This window comes from Lytechinus pictus, chromosome 18 (genome assembly GCF_037042905.1).
Source record: "Lytechinus pictus isolate F3 Inbred chromosome 18, Lp3.0, whole genome shotgun sequence".
Taxonomy (NCBI): Eukaryota; Metazoa; Echinodermata; class Echinoidea; order Temnopleuroida; family Toxopneustidae; genus Lytechinus; species Lytechinus pictus.
In genome coordinates this window covers 16,068,216-16,090,135 of record NC_087262.1, presented here as the reverse complement: position 1 = coordinate 16,090,135, position 21,920 = coordinate 16,068,216, and the positions used below count along the sequence as shown (strand labels likewise).

Below are 21,920 nucleotides of genomic sequence, written 5' to 3'. Positions count from 1 at the left end.
TTAACACTAAAGCTAGGAAAAGTAAGAATAGGAACGAACCAGATCTAGATGGATTTTCGAATTTACTGCATACTTAGTACTGGCATTGTGAAAACCATTAAATCAATCAGATCATATTGTTCATTGCATAGTCATTAAAGAAAATAATTTGTAACATATTTCACAGAAAATAAGAGGTCTTTCATGGATTCAACAGGATCTGTGAGCTTGATCTTTAACCTTGATACCAAAAACTAATGAGATCATAGTCACATCTACGTGCTTGCAAACATAACCAAAATTTGAAGTCAGTCCTTCCATGGACCTACTGTCAGAGTAGTAGGTCCATGGTCCTTCAAACAGTTCTTGAATTATCAAGAAAATGATATACCTCAAGATGCATGACCTCTGTGACCTTTGATCTCTGTTCCCCATAATGATCAGATCATTGGCACTCCAGCAAGCATACATCTTCTAATTTTGAAGTTGATACCTTCACTGATTGATTAGCTATTATTTAGCTATTGGAAGTACAAGGCATTTTAAGGTATACACATGACTCAAGTTTGAAGGTGATATGTCAAAAGGTTCTTGGCTAATCACAAGAACAAGACATTTAAAGGACAAGTCCACCCGAACAAAAAGTTGATTTGAATAAAAAGAGAAAAATCCAACAAGCATAACATTGAAAATTTCATCAAAATCGGATGTAAAATAAGAAAGTTATGACATTTTAAAGTTTCGCTTAATTTCATAAAACAGTTATATGCACATCTTAGCTGGTATGCAAATGAGGAGACTATGACGTCATCCACTCACTATTTCTTTTGAATTTTATTATATGAAATATTCTAATTTTCTCCTCATTGTCAAGTGATACAACGATTAATTCCTCCCTGAACATGTGGAATTAGCATTGTTTAATACTATATGGTTCAGTTAAGTTGGTCCTTATTGTCAAATCTATAAAAAAATGAAATATTGTGTATTTCAAACAATAAAATACAAAAGAAATAGTGAGTGATGGACATCATCGACTGACTCACCTAGTTGTGCATATCACCGTTTTGTGAAAAATAAGCGAAACTTTAAAATGTCATAACTCTCTTATTTTACATCCGATTTTGATAAAATTTTCAGCACTATGCTAGTTTGATTTTTCTCTATTTATTCAAGTCAGCGTTTTCCTGGGGCGGACTTGACCTTTAAGGTACGTAATGATCTTTGTGAACTTCAACCTTTGACCTCCATACCACCAAACCAATCAAACTATTGCCACTCACATATGTATACATGATCAAAATACAAAGTTGACCCACAAAGGTCTTGTAAGTTATTGCAAAAACAGTGCGTTTTATGGCGCAGTCACATATCCACTACAGCGTCCATACGACGAGTCGAAAACAGCCGTTTTATTCATGTTTATTCAAACATATGTAGCTGGTACAGAGATGTCTAAAAGGCCGTTTTCAACTCGCCGTAGGGGAAATATGACTGCGCCATTAGGGTATATAATGACCTCTGTGACCCTGAACCTTTCACCTCCATACGCCTCAAACTATTCACTTCATTATCCATCCCACATGCATACATGATCCAAAATGAAGACACTCGGTCTAACGGTTCTTGAGTTATTGCGGGAACACAGGACGGAGGGACAGACAGACAACCCGGAAACCTTCTGCCTCAGGCATAACCTCCAGTGGGCAGAGGCATAATATACAACCACAGTTTGTTTCTCAGACAAAAACCTCATTACTCTGTTGCTAGAATCTTATGATTGAACATCAATTGTTCTCGTGAGAAAGGAATCACTATATAAGAGAATTAAGTAATACTTTGGAGATTCACACACGCATTTTATCGAAGACAAATTGGCAAGACTCAACAAGTATTCCAGTTTTAAAGCTCTCTTTGACTTTGATCTTCTGGTCACTCATATTTCATCAATGTAATGTATTCTCCAGAAAGCTCTTTGACAAGGATCAGGTATGTAGTCAAGGCCTGTACTTCTGGAACAGGCAAGTCTGTTGATCACTTATATGTATACCAGGAACGATATCAACTTAAGACACATCTGACGGATGAGACGTAAATAATAAATCTAGTACATTCCAACTCTTATCCGTAATCCGTTGAAAAGTTGATAAAGAAATTGTCGACAATCATCAATAAAAATGTGTGAGAAAAATCAAACACAATGAACACAACATATAATGTTCCTCTTCAAAATAAACACAATATAAACATTTGTGTAATGCATCAATGCGGCATGCTCAGTGAATGGGAAATAAAACGGTGTCAAATCTGGACCCTACTCTCCAATAAAGGTAAACATATCTTAGTGCCAAAGAACAGTCACTTTAAACTGGAACCAGGCAGTCCCTGAACACAGCCAATGTACATTTCAGAATTCTGTAGTAAATGATCCGAGTACTTTTTCTTAAAGGAGAATGAAACCCTTGAAACCAGCTGAATCCATATCAAAGAGAAAAATCAAAGAAACATATTGTTGAAAGTTTGAGGAAGATTAGATGAATAATAAGAAATTTATGAGCATTTGAAGATTGAGATCACTAATGCCATGTAGATCCTCCCATTGGCAATGCGACCAAGATCTGCGATGTCACACACGTACAACTCCCTCATTACTTTAGTACTTATTTCACTTATATTCTCACTTTTATAGAGTCTATCACAAGGTGAGGTGTTCTCTTTATGAGAGGACAAGTACAGAGGTTTCACAACATTATATCATTGATGAATCGTTTGTCATATGATTAGAATGAGCAAAAAGAGATGTTTGGGATATATTTTCAGTGTCCAAAAGGGGAGAGTTGTTCATCTGTGACATCATAGATCTTGGTCGCATTGCCAATGGGAGGATCTCCATAGCATTAGCGATGTCGACATTCAAATGCTCATAACTCTTCTATTGCTAGTCCTATTTTACTCAAACTTTTGTTCATCTTATTCTTTGATTTTTCTGCTTTCACAAAAGCTAACTTGCTCCAAGAGTTTCATTCTCCTTTAAAATCAAAATAAACCTGTTGGTCATGTTAGTCTTTAGAAATATAAAAACTAGAACTATTAGCTACCAACATACTTTCTTCCCTGACACTATCAGACTGTGGAATGGGCTGTCCCAAGATGCCATCAGCTGTACCACTTTAGCTAAATTCAAGCAAGTGGTACAGGGAACTCAGATCCGCTAGATAGAGTCGCTTATTTTTAGCTGCACTGTACATATTAGCATCCACACTATACCTGCCAAAAGTATGATTATACACAAAAGGTTGACTGTACTACATAGAAGAAGAAGAATAAAGTAAATATTTTAAAATCTATTGAAGTTGTGCAAATTCCCTGATATGATTTGAAAGATCTAAAGAAATATTTGAAAAATTCTATAAAAACAATTCTAAATTTCACATATCAATCATGAGCTAAAGTGTCATTCTATCACACCCCTTAAAACAAATCTCTATTTTGTCCAATTGATTAAGTAATAAACATTGGTATCACAAAGCTTTGATAAAATATCTTTCAGACAAAACGTTTCTAGTGCAATCAAGACATACCTCTATGAAAAAGAATAATCATTTTCAACTCTCTTTGACTGATGTTCTGGAGATTGAGGAAGCAGCGATTCCGTATCTGTGTTATAAGAGTAACCCACTTCTTCATTAGGTTTGCTGCTAAAGGAATCTACACTGCCCGTCCTAGTGCTACCATTGACGTATTTATACCGGTGTGCGATGATCAGGAAGACGAGGAAGTCGAGCAGCATCAGCCCGGCAAGAAGGAAGTAAAAATATTCCAAGAATCCATCGTTGATTTCATCCGGAATCCAGGTACCTGGTAACAAGGCAAAGAGAAACATTGATCATTCATGGTAGGTCAATGTATAAAAAAAACCCCCTAATACTACTAATACTGAGATCAGTGGCGGACCATGACCCGCAGGAAATGATTGGAGGGGCACTGTATTGTTTGTGAACAATGCTGTGCCCCTCCAATGCCTCGTCTCCTCTGGGTCACGGTTCGCCACTGACTGAGATCAACTCAAGTACAACTCCCACTACTACCACCACCACAACCACCACTACTACTACTACTACCACTGCCACCACCACAATCACTACTACTACCACTTCTACCACTACTACATGTACTACCAATACTACGACTACTACTACTACTACTGCTACTACTACCAATACTACTACGACGACGACGACTACTACGACGACGACGACTACTACGACGACTACGACTACTACTACTACTACTACAACTACTACTACTACTACTACTACTACTACTACTACTACTACTACCACCACTACCACCACTACCACCACCACCACCACCACCACCACCACTACTACCACCACTACTACCACTACTACCACTACTACCACTACTACCATTACTACCACTACTACCACTACTACCACTACTACCACTACTACCACTACTACCACTACCACCACTACCACTACTACCACTACTACCACTTTCACTACTACTACTTCTACTACGACTACGACGACTACTACTACTACTACTACTACTACTACTACTACTACTACCACTACTACCACTACTACTACTACCACTACTACCACTACTACCACTTTCACTACTACTACTTCTACTACGACTACGACTACTACTACTACTACTACTACTACTACTCCTACTACTACCACCACCACCACCACTGCTATTTCTACTACACAACTAATGATTATAACAACAACAAATCAAATAATTTTATATTGACCTCATATTCGTGTCAAATACTAAAAGCACTTTGAAAAACCAGAGGAAAATAAATAATAAAAAACAAAAACGAGAGATCAACATCTGTAATCAAACTACAGTGTTTTGTGACAATACTGAAATTATCAATCAGAATCATAGCAGTTGGAGTAAATGCACCGCTGTTGCTGGTGACACTGGAACATTCTGACCAAACAATGTTTTGGAAGTGCTAGTTATCGTTCATTAAAGGAAACCAAAACCCAAGGAGAGAATCAATCTGTGCAGAAACATTAAAATAAGAGGATAAATCAAAAAAGTAGTTTATCAAAATCTGTTGTAAAAAACCAAAGTTATGGAAGTTTGAAAAGTCATGTTTTACTTTCTACGAGGATCCCTAAATTGGCAAACATGCTTCAAAATGGCTGATTTTTGTGGACAACTATCCATTTGTTGTACATTAAATTTCCCATGTTCCTCATTTTCTTTCAAATTACATCTTGCCTCCTTCTGAACACAGCATGTAACGGGAAAGTATAATTCACACCACATATGTCAAGGTCAGGGGTAGATGATCAGAAATACGTAAAATATAAGGAAAAATCTGAAAATTTGTGTTTAAAAAAAAATGTAGAGTTGTCCACAAACTTGGCCATTCTGAAGAATGCTTGTGAATTTGAAGATCCCTATAGAAAGTGTTGCAAGAATTTTCAAACTTCCATAAAACTCTCTCATTTTATAACTGATTTTGATGAAACTTGTTTTTAACATACCCCTGCTAATGTTAATCTTTCCAATAAAATTAATTCTCTCTTTGTGTTTTGGTTTCCTCCAACAATGGTTCAACCCCCAAAGCTTTTGTCTGCTCTAAACCAGGGCCCTGTCCACGGATAATTATTCTATTGTTACTGGGGGTGCTGCTGAGCATTGTCACAGCACCGCTAGAAATTATAGAATAATCCTCCGTTGCCAGGTCCATGCTCTAAACCTTCCGGAACCACCAACTTTTGCCACCTTTACCTGATGAAGCAGCATTGACGATGATAACTAGTAGGGACCCTAGGTAGCTTCCTAGACCGGTGGTCATCAGGAATAACCCCATGATGACACCCTGCATGGAGTCAGGTGATTGGGAGTACGCAAACTCAAGACCTGGATGTTAGAGATCAATGTAAGATGGGGTAATGATCAGAAAATAAATTCTAAGAGAATCAAACATATTGAACAGTAAGTGTTTGAATGTATGATTAAATACATGGGGGCGTTGTGGTCTAGTGGTTCTGACTCTCTCCTTTCAATCAGAGGGTTGTGGGTTCAAATCCCAGCCATGGCATGTTTTCCTTCACCAAGAAATTTAACAATAATAATAATATAGGATTTGTATAGCGAACTTATCCACCTTGCTACGTGCTCAAGGCGCTCCTATATTACCCCGGCTAAGCTAGTCTACCGATTCTGATGCACAAAGCTTTTTGAGGAATTACTTCTGCCGGTACCCATTTACCTCACCTGGGTTGAGTGCAGCACAATGTGGATGAATTTCTTGCTGAAGGAAAACACGCCATGGCTTGGAATCGAACCCACGTCCCTCAGATTGAAAGACGAGAATCTTAACCACATTACCCACATTGTGCTGCACTCAACCCAGGTGAAGTGAATGGGTACCTGGCAGGATTAATTCATTGAATGCACGAAGCACTGGAGGGCAGTTCGAGCAAAGTCTTGGATAATAATAATAGTGCACCTCGGAATAGATTATTTCTCAAAAGATGACGCTACATGTATATACATGTCTATTACTGTTATTATTAATAAGTATCAAATCATTCTGGAAAAAAATGGTTTATTGCCCTGGAATACGAAAGGCATTCAGTTACCAGACTGGGCAGAATGAAAATGACTTAATCTTTTATCGTATTTCAATTGGCATAGTCATCAGAAAAGTGGTGTGCCGTTGGCTTAATACAGTGCACTTTTGTTTTGCTTACTGGTCCATGAGAGCAATTATGCGCACTTCATCTAATCACAAGAGCACCTTCAAATTGTGTTATGACATTCTAAATAATGAAGACAATGTAACAAGTGCCTTCATGTGCTTATTTATGTTTGTGTCTTTCATGAATATTTCAACATAGCTTGGCTTTACCAAGAGGTTACCTAACGGCTTGTGTATTAAAACTGTGTTCGAATTACGTGTAACTATTATTATCACCCAACTCTCTCTCTCGAGAAATTATTGCTTGTGGTAACTACTTGCATTTTAAAGGACAAGTCCACCCCAACAAAAAGTTGATTTAAATAAAAAGAGAAAAATCCATCAAGCACAACACTGAAAATTTCATCAAAATTGAGTGTAAAATAAGACAGTTATGACATCTCAAAGTTTCGCTTAATTTCACAAAACAGTTATATGCACATCCTGGTTGGTATGCAAATGAGGAGACTGATGACGTCATCCACTTACTATTTCTCTTGTATTTTATTATATGAAATATTCTTATTTTCTCAATGTTCTGTGAAACAAAGTTTCATTCCTCCCTGAACATGTGCTGTTGCCATTGTTTTAAGGTTTTATGGTTCTGTCAAGTCGGTCCTTAATGTCAAGTCTGCAAAAATTGAAATATTGTATAATTTAAACAATGAAAAACAAAATAAATAGTGAGTGAGAGACATCGTCGACTCTCTCATTTAAATGCCAATTAAATGCAAATGCATATAACTGTTTTTTGAAAAATAAACGAAAGTTTAAAATGTCATAACTTTCATATTTTACATCCGATTTTGATGAGATTTTCAGTATTATGATTGTTTGAATTTTCTTTATTGATTCAAATCAACATTTTTCTTGGGTGGTCTTGACCTTTAAGACGGTTAATTTGATGAAGTTAATAATCTTATTCAGCTTGTACATGAATGTTCATGATCATAAAGCCTGACCACAAGTCACAGGCTCGTAGACACCGTTCTCACTACCTTCCTAAAACTAGTTTACAGGAAACTAGTTTAACGTGTAATGAGAACGGTCGAGGCGATCTTGGAAGTGATCTTCCAAACTGGTTCAGAAAACCACCTCGCGATGTAGTTTTCAAGATCACTTTGCCTCGTTAAACTGGTTTTAGCGTGAGGACTCAACCGTTCATCGGGAAGTGATCTGTCGAACATTTTGAGCATGCTATCCCACGCACTGTGTGCAGAATGCCTACGCTGCGGTTTCGAATTTTGCGCGAAACGTGTGACCCTCACTGAGAGCATTCCCATAGTAACAAGATCGCTTTACATGAAGTGATTTTGAAAACCACTTTTGTGTGATCAAGTGGAAATGCTAGCAAAGCGATCTTCCAAACTGGTTTCCTGAACCGGTTTCCAGTAAAATAGTTTTAGAAAGTGTAATGAGAACGGTGACATAGTTGCACTGCAGCTGTGTAGAAATGACTACATGCCTGACATAGCAGTCCATATAATCTTATTAACCTGTGATACTTGTGAAGACTTCACTGGTTCCAATCAAACAGTACTGTGGAATCTGGGCAAAGACAGAGACGTCCGAAGCATTGTATGTGACGTCTGCAATCGTTTGCTCTAGGAATCCCCCACCTCGCATCACGTTCTTCCGACATATCTCTACGATGGCCGCCACAATCATAGAGCCGGCAGCAAAACACATTCCGATTCCTACAATGAGAGGGGATGAAAATCAATAAAAAAGGAGAACTTAAGTATCGTGTATGGATTCTCGTCCACATGCATGCCCTTGCCAGATCCATCTACATGTATATTTGGCATTTGACACTGACCTTTTCAATCATACCGCCAAGGCTTTAAACCAATCCAGGCCCATGGTTGTAGATGCTCTGGGGGCCGTTTCATAAAGCTGTTCGTAAGTTAAGAGCGACTTTAAGAACGACTGGTGAACCTTTCTTACACGCTAAACCATCGCCAATGGTGTATACCGTTTACCAAAAGAAGGGATCACCAGTCGTTCTTAAAGTCGTTCTTAACTTACGAACAGCTTTATGAAACACCCACCTGAACTCAATGCCACTGACATTCACTTTTTGGAAATTTCGGTGCCCTTTTCTATTTTACCCACTTGTGCTGTAAGAAAGAAATGTGCCCTTTAGAAAATTGACCTTACCAGAATTAAGTAACTAGTTCATCCAATATTGCCTGAATTTCACTCTGAGGGAGATGAAATGGTAATGAGACTAAATACAAGTAAAGCCAGGTCAAAATTAAATCTTCTGTCAATTAGACCTACACCAGTTAGATGAGAAATTAGACTATGCGGCTTTTGCTGAGGGGAATCGCTGTTTAGTAAGCCATAAGATTTTATTGAAATTTTCCAGCCACTTTTTTACCATTCTTTTGGATTTATTGTAATTAAAGAACAATACAATGATGTACACAACAACTAACCTATTCTCTTCAGCATGGACAACCTCATACCATTCCTCTCAAAACATGGGTAGACGATTCGGTCCATGATGGGTATAAGAATCAGGATGATAACCACATTGAAAAGATTGAGGGCAGCAACAGGTATCGTGAAATCTCCGTATTTTAATCTCATCCTCTCTCCTTGCAGTAAATAGGTGGATGACATCTACAAAAATGAGAAAATCAGAGTTGTACTAGAGTTCTGATAGTTGATATAAAGTTTCCCCAGGTGCTTTTCCTTGCTACGTACTTATCTGAATAATCAAATATATCAACACGTATTATATCATTATACATATTGTCCAGGTACTATCTTGTTTTAGTAGGTAATAGGACAAACAAGTGGAATGCCTCTGGCGGTCTCACCTGCATCACACGATTCAATATAGCAGCAGTGCTGACTTTGAAAACTACTATAACTCGCACAAGATGTTCAGTGATACTTGGTTACTCTTATGTCCATGTTTTATGAACTAGACCAATACACTTACAGAGATATGATGGTAATTCAACAAATACCCCCAACATGGCCAAAGTTCATTTACCTTACATGACGTTTGACCTTAAACATGTGACCTAAAACTCGCACAGGATGTTCAGTGATACTTGATTACTCTTATGTCCAAGTTTCATGAGTCAGATCCATAAACTTTCAAAGTTATGATGGTAATTCAACAGATACCCCCATTATGGCCAAAGTTCATTGACCTTTGTCATGTGACCTGAAATGTGCACAGGATGTTCAGTGATACTTGATTAACCTTATGTCCAAGTTTCATGAACTAGGTCCATATATTTTCTAAGTTATGATGACATTTCAAAAACTTAACCTTAGGTTAAGATTTTGATGTTGATTCCCCCAACATGGTCTAAGTTCATTGACCCTAAATGACCTTTGACCTTGGTCATGTGACATGAAACTCAGGCAGGATGTTCAGTAATACTTGATTACTCTTATGTCCAAGTTTCATGAACTAGACCAATATACTTTCAAAGTTATGATGGTAATTCAACAAATACCCCCAATTTGGCCAAAGTTCATTGACCCTAAATGACCTTTGACCTTAATCATGTGACCTGAAACTTGCACAGCATGTTCAGTGATACTTGATTACTATTATGTCCAAGTTTCATGAATCAGATCCATAAACTTTCAAAGTTGTGATGGTAATTCAACAGATACCCCAATTCGGTCAAAGTTCATTGACCCTAAATGACCTTTGACCTTGGTCATCTGACGTGAAATTCATGCAGGATGTTCAGTGATACTTGATTAGCCTTATGTCCAAGTTTCATGAACTAGATCCATATATTTTCTAAGTTATGATGACATTTCAAAAACTTAACCTTAGGTTAAGATTTTGATGTTGATTCCCCCAACATGGTCTAAGTTCAGCCGTCGGAAAAGCGGCGCCTTTAGTCTCACTCTGCTATGCACGTGAGACAACAAAATGGAAATGGGTTCACATGTTCAATGATTAATTCTGATTGTTGGGATTGGCTATCCAAATCCTCTTCTTTAAAAAAATATATATTCATAAGATAGTTTTCTTGTAAAATTTTTGGTATATTTCATATATATGTATATGCATTTTACATTTATTTTTCAATTAATATTTAAAAACAAGCCCAGCCTGATGTATATCAGATGAATCCAAAGAAGATTTGTAGACGCTCCTCTGTGATCTCTTGTAGAGATGATAATAATAATCCGCTTTTATATAGCGCATAATCCTCTTCATAACTTAAACGGGGAGTGAACTGTGTGTGGTCTCTCATTGACTGTGTGTTATAAATATATAGTCTTAATAAAATATACCTTTTCAGATATCTACAGAGAATAAATTGACCTAAAGATAATTGTATTTGTTTAGAGAAACTAAAATGTTTTGAGAGGAAAAGTAACTGTTTCGCTGCTTGGTTACATAATCATTGGTGTATAAATGTATTGAGTAGTTAATTAGCATGTTATCATTCAAGTGGGTCTATATCACTAGACTACACTAGCATTATGGGTCAGGAAAGTGGTCAGGTATGAGTAGTTGAGGACTTAAGATGGCGCTATTGGTTTGTATCTGCTTTAAAAAAATACCAAGAACTTCTTTTACAACATCAACACTGGCCATTCATTAATCCCTATATTCATCCACCATCCCCATGACGGCAGCTGTTACATCCCTGTACAGTAATATCCCCCATGAAGAAATATTAGAATTGTGTAAGAAAGCCCATTAACAGATGAAACAATAAGAGTCGACCCACAGACCATCGTCTAAATCTCTTTCACAGTTGGTACAAGTCGTTGAGCCGTGTCATATGCAAACTGTTAACTTTAACATCAAATGAGAGGGATCACGCGACGTCCACGAGTATTCAGATTTCATGCCTATGGCAGTACACACATCTCCAAGCCCTGAACAGAATCGTCCTACCACCTGTTGAAGACGGATATTTTCCCTTGAAACCGTGTTAATTTACTTTCAGTAAATTCAAAATTTAATGTGAACAACTTTTTATTTATTAAAAAAAAAATATCTTAAACAAATAAATGATTCTCTTCTATTTACCTGGATATATATCGTCCAATAGATGATGATGGGTATGAAGACCGGTATCACGCGCCCCAGAGACTTGACATCATCGACCTCTTGGTCCTGGTATCGCCCCCCTTTTGAGATCTTAGTCCTGTCCAGACAGCTATCAAGGTCCTCATCTTGGTTTGCATGCATACATGTACATTGCTTTGTCCCATCGAAAGTGATCTTCACTACTTTAGTCAGTACGCTCCCTAAGAAGACAAAGATAACAGGATGTTTGCTACATTGTAGAAAGATTGAAGTTTACAATCGGAAGAAAGTGATAAAAACATTGAGACTGATTCTTCCATCAACATGCATTATGATAAATACAAGGCTTCAAGAAAGTATAGTGAAAAATAATTCATTTTGCCCTCAGAAAACAGTCAAAGCCTCACCACTCAAAGAGATATTATTTCCATCATCCTTTCGAATTAACGCCTGGTATATTTGTTTTATTTTTCTTCGAATAAAAAAGGCCCAAAATGATCTGGGCCCCGTTGCATAGAAGTCACCATTATGGTAACTTGCATGGAATCCTTGATTTTGATTGGCTGTCGACCAGCGTTACCATGGTAGTTACCATTGGATGGCAAATTTACCATAATGGTAACTTTTATGCAATGGGGCCCTGGACTGCCTCAGCTGTTTCCTACACTAACCAGTTCCTCGCAAGACTGTGCATGGATGCTGCTTGCCAAAGGTGAACGATCAGTATGCATGAACATTTCTGTTGGAGAGCAGTTGTAAATGTGCAAAGGCTTACTATTTGATTATCTTTTATATTTCTACCAAGCTTATATTAAGTTGAAAATTTATATAATCTATGTAATGTTTTAATCGCTAGAGGGTATTCTCACATTTTGCGAGAGTGATCACGAATTTCCTAGAAAGCTAGTGAACACTTTTTGCGAGAGTGATCACAAATTTCCTTGTTGACCATAGTAGATTGCAAGACAAATGAATACCCTCTAGCGATTATTTCAGTCCGCAATAATGAACCTATTTAGTATTATGTAATGTTTTCTTTATTATTATTATTATTACTTATTATTTGTACTGCGCTTTTCCCATTAGGCCCAAAGCGCTTACAATGAATTAATTAAATGTAATATTTTAAAAACTACAAAGTACGAAAGAGATGAGTTTTTAATGACTTTTTGAAAATTGCTAATGTTGGAGACTGTCTAATTATTAGTGGCAGGTCGTTCCAGGATTTTGAAGAAAAAAACAAGAAAAAAAAAACAAGAAGCAAGGCAAAATCTTCCCTTCTCCGCATACCTTCTGGAGGTTTCATTAAGTACTTGTTGCGGCTGAGAACAAGGATGATTATAGCCAGGAGTATGGAGACAGCGGGAATGGTGAAACCTACACCAAAACCAACTTCCTGCTGGACATAGACGACAGCAGAGTAGGCAATCCCTGAGCCAACGTTGATGAACCAGTAAAACCTTGATCAAAAGAAAGTGAAATTTTAGTCACTCATTATTTTTTATTTTTGATAACATAAAAACAACAATCTACCAATTTCAAAACCAACTTCTAGTTGGACAGACGACAGCATAGTAGGCGATCCCTGAGCCAACGTTGATGAACCAATAAAACCTTGATCAAAAGAAAGTGAAATTGTCCCATTAATTTTTATTTTTGATAAAATAAAAACAACAATCTACCAATTTCAAAACCCAACTTCTAGTTGGACATAGATGACAGCATAGGAGGCGATCCCTGAGCCAACATTGATGAACCAGTAAAACCTTGATCAAAAAGAAAGTGAAATTTTAGTCACTCATTGTTTTTTATTTTTTATAACATAAAACCAACAATCTACCAATTTCGAAACCAACTTCTAGTTGGACAGACGACAGCATAGTAGGCGATCTCTGAGCCAACGTTGATGAACCAGTAAAACCATGATCAAAAGAAAGTGAAATGGTCCCATTAAGTTTCTATTAATTATTGATAATACCATATACAATTAACCATCTATGAATGACAGACATTGTAAAGTTAATAATGAAACCAACTTCTTATTGGACAGAGACGACAGCATAGTAGGTGATCCCTGAGCCCAAAAAGTGAAATTGTCCCATTAAGTATTATTGATCATACCATACAAAATTAATCATCTACCAATGACACACATTGTAAAGTTAATACATGTATCGAAACCAGTTTATTGTTGGACATAGACAACAGCAGAGTAGGCAATTCCTGAGCCAAAACCTCCATCAAAAGGCAGTGAAACTTTAATAGCTCATTAGTTTTTATCACTACACTTGATACAAATAAAACATTCTACCAATGACTGGAAAGATGAATTCTAAACTAACTTCTTGGTGAACAAAGACAATGGCAAAGTAGGGTATACTTGAGCCAACAACCATCAACCAGTAAACCTTTATCAAACGAAAGTGAAATTTTAATCGCCCATTATTTTTTATTATTGATAACACCATGCAAAAATAACAATCTACCAATTACTGGAATGATATCAAAAGCAAATTCTTGTTGAACATAGACAATGGCAGAGAAGGCAGTCCCTGAGCCAACAACCATCAATTAGTCAAACCTTTGTCAAAAGAAAGTGAAATTACTTTATTAATTTTAATACTGATAACACCATAGAAACATAACAATCTACCTATGACTGGAATGATGGATTCTATACATGTACATTATATCCAAACCAACTTCCTATTGAACGTTGATGACGGCAGAGTAAATTAATCCAGGGACAACATTAATGAACCAGTCAAAAGAAAGTGCAACTGACCCCTTATTTATCGTTGATAATAATAAAATACAAATAATGATAGTCTACCAATGCGAGTAATACAATTCACTTAGATTTAAAAATGGTTCATTGGAGGAAACATGTGTCACAATCAAAAGCTGAATAATGCGAACAATGGATAGAAGCAATAATAATTCTTGAGAAGTCTTGAATGGTGAATTTGATACTGAAACCAACAACACTAGAGTATATTTCCGAGTCAAGTGAAACCTTGATCACATGAAAAATCAATAGAGCAATCAATAAATTCTGAATGAAAAAAAATATATTGCCACACAACATATTTTAACTAATTCCATGACGGAAAGCAAAGTGTATAGATCTGGGATCCGGGTATAGCATGACCAACAAGGAAACCACATGTAATTTCTTGCTTCCACATCCAACGTCATACATCATATTGAAAATGATAATGATCATGAGAGGCATATAAAATGCAATGAAATATTATCCAAACTGAAAAACTTATTTCTTTTTTGAGATTTGAATTACGGTATTCATTGTATCACTATTCCAGATACATGCACACTGTTTTTGTTTTATTTTGAGTCATTTCCTTTCATTTTACAGCTAAAATGAAATCTAAATAGCCTTAAAAACTGTGCTATGAAGATCAGGGCTAAATGCCAATGATTGATCTCGTGGGTGGAGGATGGAGGGGGGGGGGGGTGATAACAAGGAATAATTTTGCTTTACAAATGAATAGCATTTTTGGTCATAAGAGAAAAGCTCTCAACTAAGTAATGTACAGTCCGATGTAAAAACATGCTATACAAAAGACTTTATGCATAGCAGTCTTTAAAAAATGTGGTGCAAATTGCAACGCGATACCAGGAAAACCATTCCCTGGATAATCTTAATAAAGTTATGCAACATGTCATGTAAGCATGTGTTTATCATCTTTACTTTTGCCTCTTTGTAAGTTTTTTTAAACCCTTTTCACCATCTCTTCATTCCCCCATCCTCTTAAAAATCCAAGATCTAGATGGGTGATTCCATATATAAATGAGGGACCAATTAGTGACATACATGTATTAAGAGTGCCATGAGCTATTGAGGCCATGAATATGGTCATGAATCTAGTAATAATATTTGAGTTGGTTTTCAAATAATGAACAGTATGCCCTTTGTGTTCATTAAATGTATATCTGAGACTTCACACTTGTTTTATGATGGTATGGATGGCAATGGCATATAGCTCAAAGTTCTTTAAGTAAACAGGACATCCCAAATATCATAACTTGGCACCATATTTTATGGAATTACCCAGATTGAAAACTGAAACTCATGTGACTTTTATGGAGACTCTTTATGTGTAATACTGTAAACAAACAGAAAAAAAAATCAATAAATGAATATAACTGCATCCTTAACTTTTATGCTACATTGTACTAGTTTCACTATCTCATTTAAAAGTGGTCACATGGTGATAATGAAATGCTAGTGACTTTTGACTTGTCTCCGGCAAAATCAATCAATACCATTTTGAACACTCATATGTATATACGGTGTTTACAAGGGTAAAGGATTATATTTCAGAGTTACAAGATTTGTTTGTCAAAATGAAAATTACAGGGTTTACTGCAGTGCACGAATCATACAAACGGGAGGAGGTAGAGCCAGATTTTAGTTAACCACATTTTATTGAATCCTGACTACAAACATCAAATTGAATGAGTTACATACAAATGCTGCATTTGTAGGCCCAAACTCACAAGGGTGGTTTCAAATGTACAGTACCATGGTATAAAACCATCTAGACTATGCAGATTTATCATACATAATTATGCTTATTTCATAGCGTACGTGTATCTAAAGAAAAAGTCACATTGATTGGTGGGGATTTTTTACCTGATTGCTAAGAAAGCATGAATGCTTGTAAGCAAGCAACCAGAGGACCGACCGCTTAAGGTCCTCTCCGAAGGACCTGGTAAAGAGGATTAATGCCTTACCAAAGGGCACTAGCGCACCCAGTGTGAATCGAACCCGGGTCACCAGAATACGAATCCCCCGCTCTACCGACTGAGCTATCGCGCCTCCATTACAAATGCATGCTTATGGCAAGTGCGTTAGTGGAAAACTGAAACCAATCGATCACAATGATGATTTCCTGTCTCGATTATGAATGTTCTTCCTACTTAAAGGGATGGTCCGGGCTGGAAGTATTTATAGCTTAATAAATAGAGTAGAATTCACTGAGCAAAATGCCGAAAATTTCATCAAAATCGGATAACAAATAAAAATTTATTGAATTTTAAAGTTTAGCAATATTTTGTGAAAACAGTCGTCATGAATATTCATTAGGTGGGCTGATGATGTCACATCCCCACTTGTTTTTTTGTATTTTATTATATAAAATTAGGTTTATTCAATTTTTTTCCTCCAAGAACTAGAAAAATTCGATTGACAACTGATTTAGTGCATTAGATATTTATTGCTGCAACTTATTTCATTATAAGGGAGACATATTATTCACACAAGTATGAAATAATGAAAAAATTATGATTTTATGTAATAACATTAGATGATGATTTCCTGTCTCCATCATGAATGTTCTTCCTACTTAATACCTTTTACTAATAGACATGAAAACTATATCTCAAGAAAGGAGACTTGCTAGTAATGTATTTGAATACCTCACTTCCAAGAGACTGAGGGACAATTAAATCTGGGAAGTGTTTTATGAAGCATCTTGAATGTCAGTGATTTTCACTGAATTTCTTTTTTCTCTGAGCCAATCAGATGCAAGGATTTCAGTAGCTTATAACAAATAGTCAATGAAAACTCACTGACTATATATGTTCCATGAAGGGCTTCCCTTATTTGACCCATTTGTTCTTTCTGATTTGACCTGCAATGCTGAAGCAATAAAAATGGAAAATTTATCTCTCATTATCACTCTACACTTTGGACTGACAAACATACCAGTAAAAGAACGTCTGCACTGCCCCTTCGCCTAGATCCTCCATCTGCTGGGCTCCAAAAGGACCTACATTGGACTTGATGCCTCCTGTTCCCATGGAGACTAGCAGGAGACCAAACACGAAGAAGCCTTGCTTTTGAGAGTTTGTGAGACCCACATTGCCATCTCCAATGTCCTCATAGTAAATTGAGATAAGAGGTAGAGTGACAGCACCTATAAAAGTGATGAAAATGCATAAAATACCAGTAAATTAGAAGAACTTCATTATCAATTCGTCAATTTGAATGTAATATGGAAATAGTACTCATCCTGTGTACAATAGCACAATGTATGTATTTGACTTCAGAGCACTGTTACTTACGAGGTTTATATCGGGGGGGGGGGGGAGAGAGGGGGGGGGGGCAGCCAAAGAAGAACAGCAGCACTTTCAATGTTATGCAATATGAGTAATGAGCTAGGTGCGTCCCTATGTCAGTGCATAAATTCACCTTTTGTTGGGCGTACTAGAAGCCCCACAGATTTAGAACTTACCATGAAAAAACAGCTCACCCAAAACAAATTGCTCCTTAAAGGAAAATGAAACCTTTGAACAAAGATAGCTTGGGTGAAAACAGAAAAATCAAAGAAACAGATCAACGAAAGTTTTGAGAAAAATCAGACAAATAATGAGAAAGTTATGAGCATTTGAATATTGTGATCACTAATGCTATGGAGATCCTCACATTGGCAATGCGACAAAGATGGGTGATGTCACTTGTGAACAACTCTCCCCATTACTTTAGTATATATTTCACTAACACTGCCTCTTTTATCACATCTATAAGTAGATCATGTTTTCTTTCTATAGGACAGCATGTAATACAGATTTTTAAAGAATACATCATGGATAAAGAGTTTGTTTCACCATAAGAAAAAGCGAAAAGATACATTTGGGGGTATTTTATAGTCCATCAAAAGGAAAGTTGTTCACATGTGACATCACACATCCTTGTCGCATTGCCAATGGGAGGATCTCCATGGCATTAGTGATTGCAATATTCAAATGCTCATAACTTGCTCTATATTTTTCCGATTTTTCTCAAACTTTCTTTGTTCTTATTCTTTGATTTTTCTGTTTTGACACAAGCCTACTTGTTCCAAAGGTTTCATTCCCCTTTAAAGGGATACTCCAAGCTGAAGTAAATATGATTTGAACATATAAAGAAAAATCAAACAAAACACTGAAAATTTGATCAAAATTGGACAAGGAATAACAAAGTTATGACATTTTAAGGATTTTTGAATTTTCCGGTGAAACAGTTCTTCTAGGCGTGTCTTCATGAATATTCAATGAGCAAATTGATGATGTCATATCCCCACTTGTTCTTTTGTATTTTACTATAAGAAATTAGGTTTATTCAATATCTTTCCTCCAAGAACTAAAAAGATTGGATTGACAAGTGAAGTGCATTAGATATTCATTGCTGAAACTTATTTCATAACAAGTGCGACATATTATTCACAAATATATAAAATAATGAAAAAAATATATGATTTCATATAACATAAGAAAAAGGAAAGTCAGGATGTGACGTCATCAGCCCACATAATGAATATTCATGGCAACGTGCGTATAATTGCTTTTACAAAATATTGCAAAACTTAAAAATTAAATAACTTTGTTATTTGTTATCTGATTTTGATGAAATTTTCTGCATTTTGCTCTGTGAATTTTACTCTATTTATTCAGATATAAATATTTTCAGCCTGGAGCATCCCTTCAACTAAAGCAGGATAAAAGCAATTTTTTTATTAGATATGCAATACAAACTATGAGCCAGGTGAGGTGTGTTGCTAATATGTCACTTGCACATAAATTCACTATTTATGGCATACTTGAAGCCCCCCAGTTCAGAAATTAAGCCTGCATGTACCATACAAAAACAGCTCATCCAAAACAAATTTGTCTTTCATGATCAACAGTTAGGCAGGCTGAAAACTGAATTAATATAATTCCCCAACTCCCCCCTCTATCAGCGGTAAAGTCCTTAAGCCCAAAATTATACCCTTGTTCCTAAATGAAGAAAATCTTGACCATACAGTACCTCCTAAAGTCATCATCACATTAGTTCTACATGAGTTTTTTTACTTACCATAAAACAATAAAATATGAGCAAGGGTAACAAAACATTTGCTCCTATGACAAGTGCTCCGGGCTTAATTTTGTCTAAGATGTACATGTAAGTTAGGGTTGCAAAAGGATTTTATCTTAAATTAAGGGTTAGGTGTAGGGTAGGGAATAGTGTGAAACCCAGGATTGAAGTTGGCCATTTGATTAGTGTGTGGAATTTAGAGCACAGCAATTGTCGCCAGAGCAAATGTCATGGAAACATGAATAACTACTCACCAACAAAATATATGAGCAAACTCCCAAAGATCGTGTTGTATTTCCCAGCAATCGAGTCGGCGACCCAGCCCCCGAAAATAGGCACAAAATACGACGTCCCGGAAAAGGCCGCAACTATCACAGCTGCTGTGGCACTGGAGTACCCGAGTTCATTGGTGCAGAAGATGACGAGGTTTCCTATGATACTATAGTAAGTCAATCGTTCACACAGCTCACAGAAGAGGATGCACAAGACGACCCTTGCACGTCCACTCTTGAAAAAGTTGACCGGTGCCGCAGACGGTGCTGGAGACAGCTCTTGGGGTGCACGGATGAGTCTTTCTTCGTCTGTCAATGGGTCCATGATCTCTGACGGTTTATTCCTAGAGGAAAGAGAATCCCAATTGTAAATTATGTAATTTACTTTTGCATGGTACCTTGTCCATGAGCCCGCTTCATAAAGACCTACAGTCATGGAAACTGCCATTAAATGCTAACTACCATGAAAACATTGAAGGTGATTGGCTGCTATTTCAGACCTGTTGCAATGGTTCAAATGTAGTTGCTATAATGGCCCCCCCCAAAAAAAAAAAAAAAGAATAAATAAAAGAATAAATGCTGTTAAATTTTTTATGCAGATTTTAAAAATTATTTTCTATGAATGTGTATGTGAAGTATTGTATATGTTAATTAATTTTTGTTATGAGAGATGTGAATTTTTTTTCAATTGAATTGAATTGTAAGTCTTTATTGAAACAGGCCCTTCCTGGCATCATAACTACACAACTGTAATGAAAACAATTCATAAAATTTCATAAAGGTACAAATAACGGCAAGTACACAGAAAATCCAACTGTTATGAAAATAATTTTAAAACGGACTAAAAAAGCTCAGAGAAATTTGGGTGAAAGTTTTGCTACAATCAGACAAAAATAAGAATGTTGTGAATTTTCAAAAAAAAAAAAGTTATATGCACATTATTATGAATATTCATTAGGGGGGCTGATGATGTCACATCCCCACTTTCTTTTTTTCTTGTGTTATTAAAAGAAATCAAGTTTCAATTTTCATGTATAAATGATGTGTCTCCGTTATGATTAAAATAAGTTGCAGCAATAAATAACTAATGCACCTAATCAGTTGTCAATTCTTTTAGTTCTTAGTAGAAAAATTTTAAATAAACCTAATTTCATATAATAAAATACAAAAGAACAAGAGGGGATATGACATCATTAGCCCACCTAATGAATATTCATCATGACGACGTGCCTAGATCATGTTTAGAACTATTTCAACAGAATAATGCAAATCTTTAAAATTCAATAACTTTGTTATTTGTCATCCGATTTTAATAAAATTTTCAGCATTTTGCTCTGTGAATTTTACTCTATTTATTTAGATAGAAATATTTTCAGCCCTGAGCATCCCTTATTATATAGGATCTTGAAAAATTCTTGAGTATGATTTACTGAGACTGAGGACATAATTTAATTTGACTTTTTGAGATCAATTACCAAACTTATTTCAGTTAGTCAGACCGTAATTACAGGGAGATATATTTATGCATATTCACGAACAAAAGAACAATGTGACAACCTTAACTACACTTCTCAAACAACAGACAGACACATTAATGCGGGCTAGTAGTAGTAGTAGTAGCGACACCAAGTCCAAGCGGCTACGCCTAACTCAACTCGCCGGAACTCCTGCGAGCGATGAGACGCCGGTATCATATGCGTGGTTTGTTCTTCGGCTTGCTCTAGCTCTCTTGCTCTGGGTCTTTTCTGGCGTCATCAATCAAAGAAATATGCAATCCAAAATATATATTCAATTACTGAAGGACGGGTACAGGGAAGGCTTCCTTTTCCAACGCAGATCTCTGTAAAAGTAACGAAGATTGCAAGCAGAAGAGAGGCGCTGGCGCTGGCGCTGGCTGTGTTGATTTAGTTTGAATGACCAAAGGAAAGGAATGACTGCATGCTGCTAGTGACACTCCCCTAGCCCAGCTAGACGCTATAGTAAACTGAAAAATGTTAGCAAACATTTTGATTCAAGAGTTAATCAGTTAAAGGGCTT

The 21,920-nt window shown here is 36.4% G+C and overlaps 1 protein-coding gene across 1 annotated transcript; it reads right to left on the bottom strand.

Moving 5' to 3' along the window:
- Window positions 1–1,698: 1,698 nt before the first annotated feature.
- On the bottom strand, window positions 1,699–21,913 carry LOC129282015 (solute carrier family 15 member 4-like). The gene is made up of 9 exons (XM_064112970.1): window positions 21,441–21,913; window positions 19,866–20,227; window positions 17,482–17,692; window positions 13,041–13,210; window positions 11,751–11,971; window positions 9,163–9,349; window positions 8,218–8,418; window positions 5,767–5,898; window positions 1,699–3,837 (listed from the first exon to the last, which is right to left on the bottom strand). Exons 2-9 carry the CDS (start codon window positions 20,206–20,208, stop codon window positions 3,563–3,565), a joined length of 1,740 nt encoding a protein of 579 aa, XP_063969040.1. The 5' UTR covers window positions 20,209–20,227; window positions 21,441–21,913; the 3' UTR covers window positions 1,699–3,562.
- Window positions 21,914–21,920: the final 7 nt, after the last annotated feature.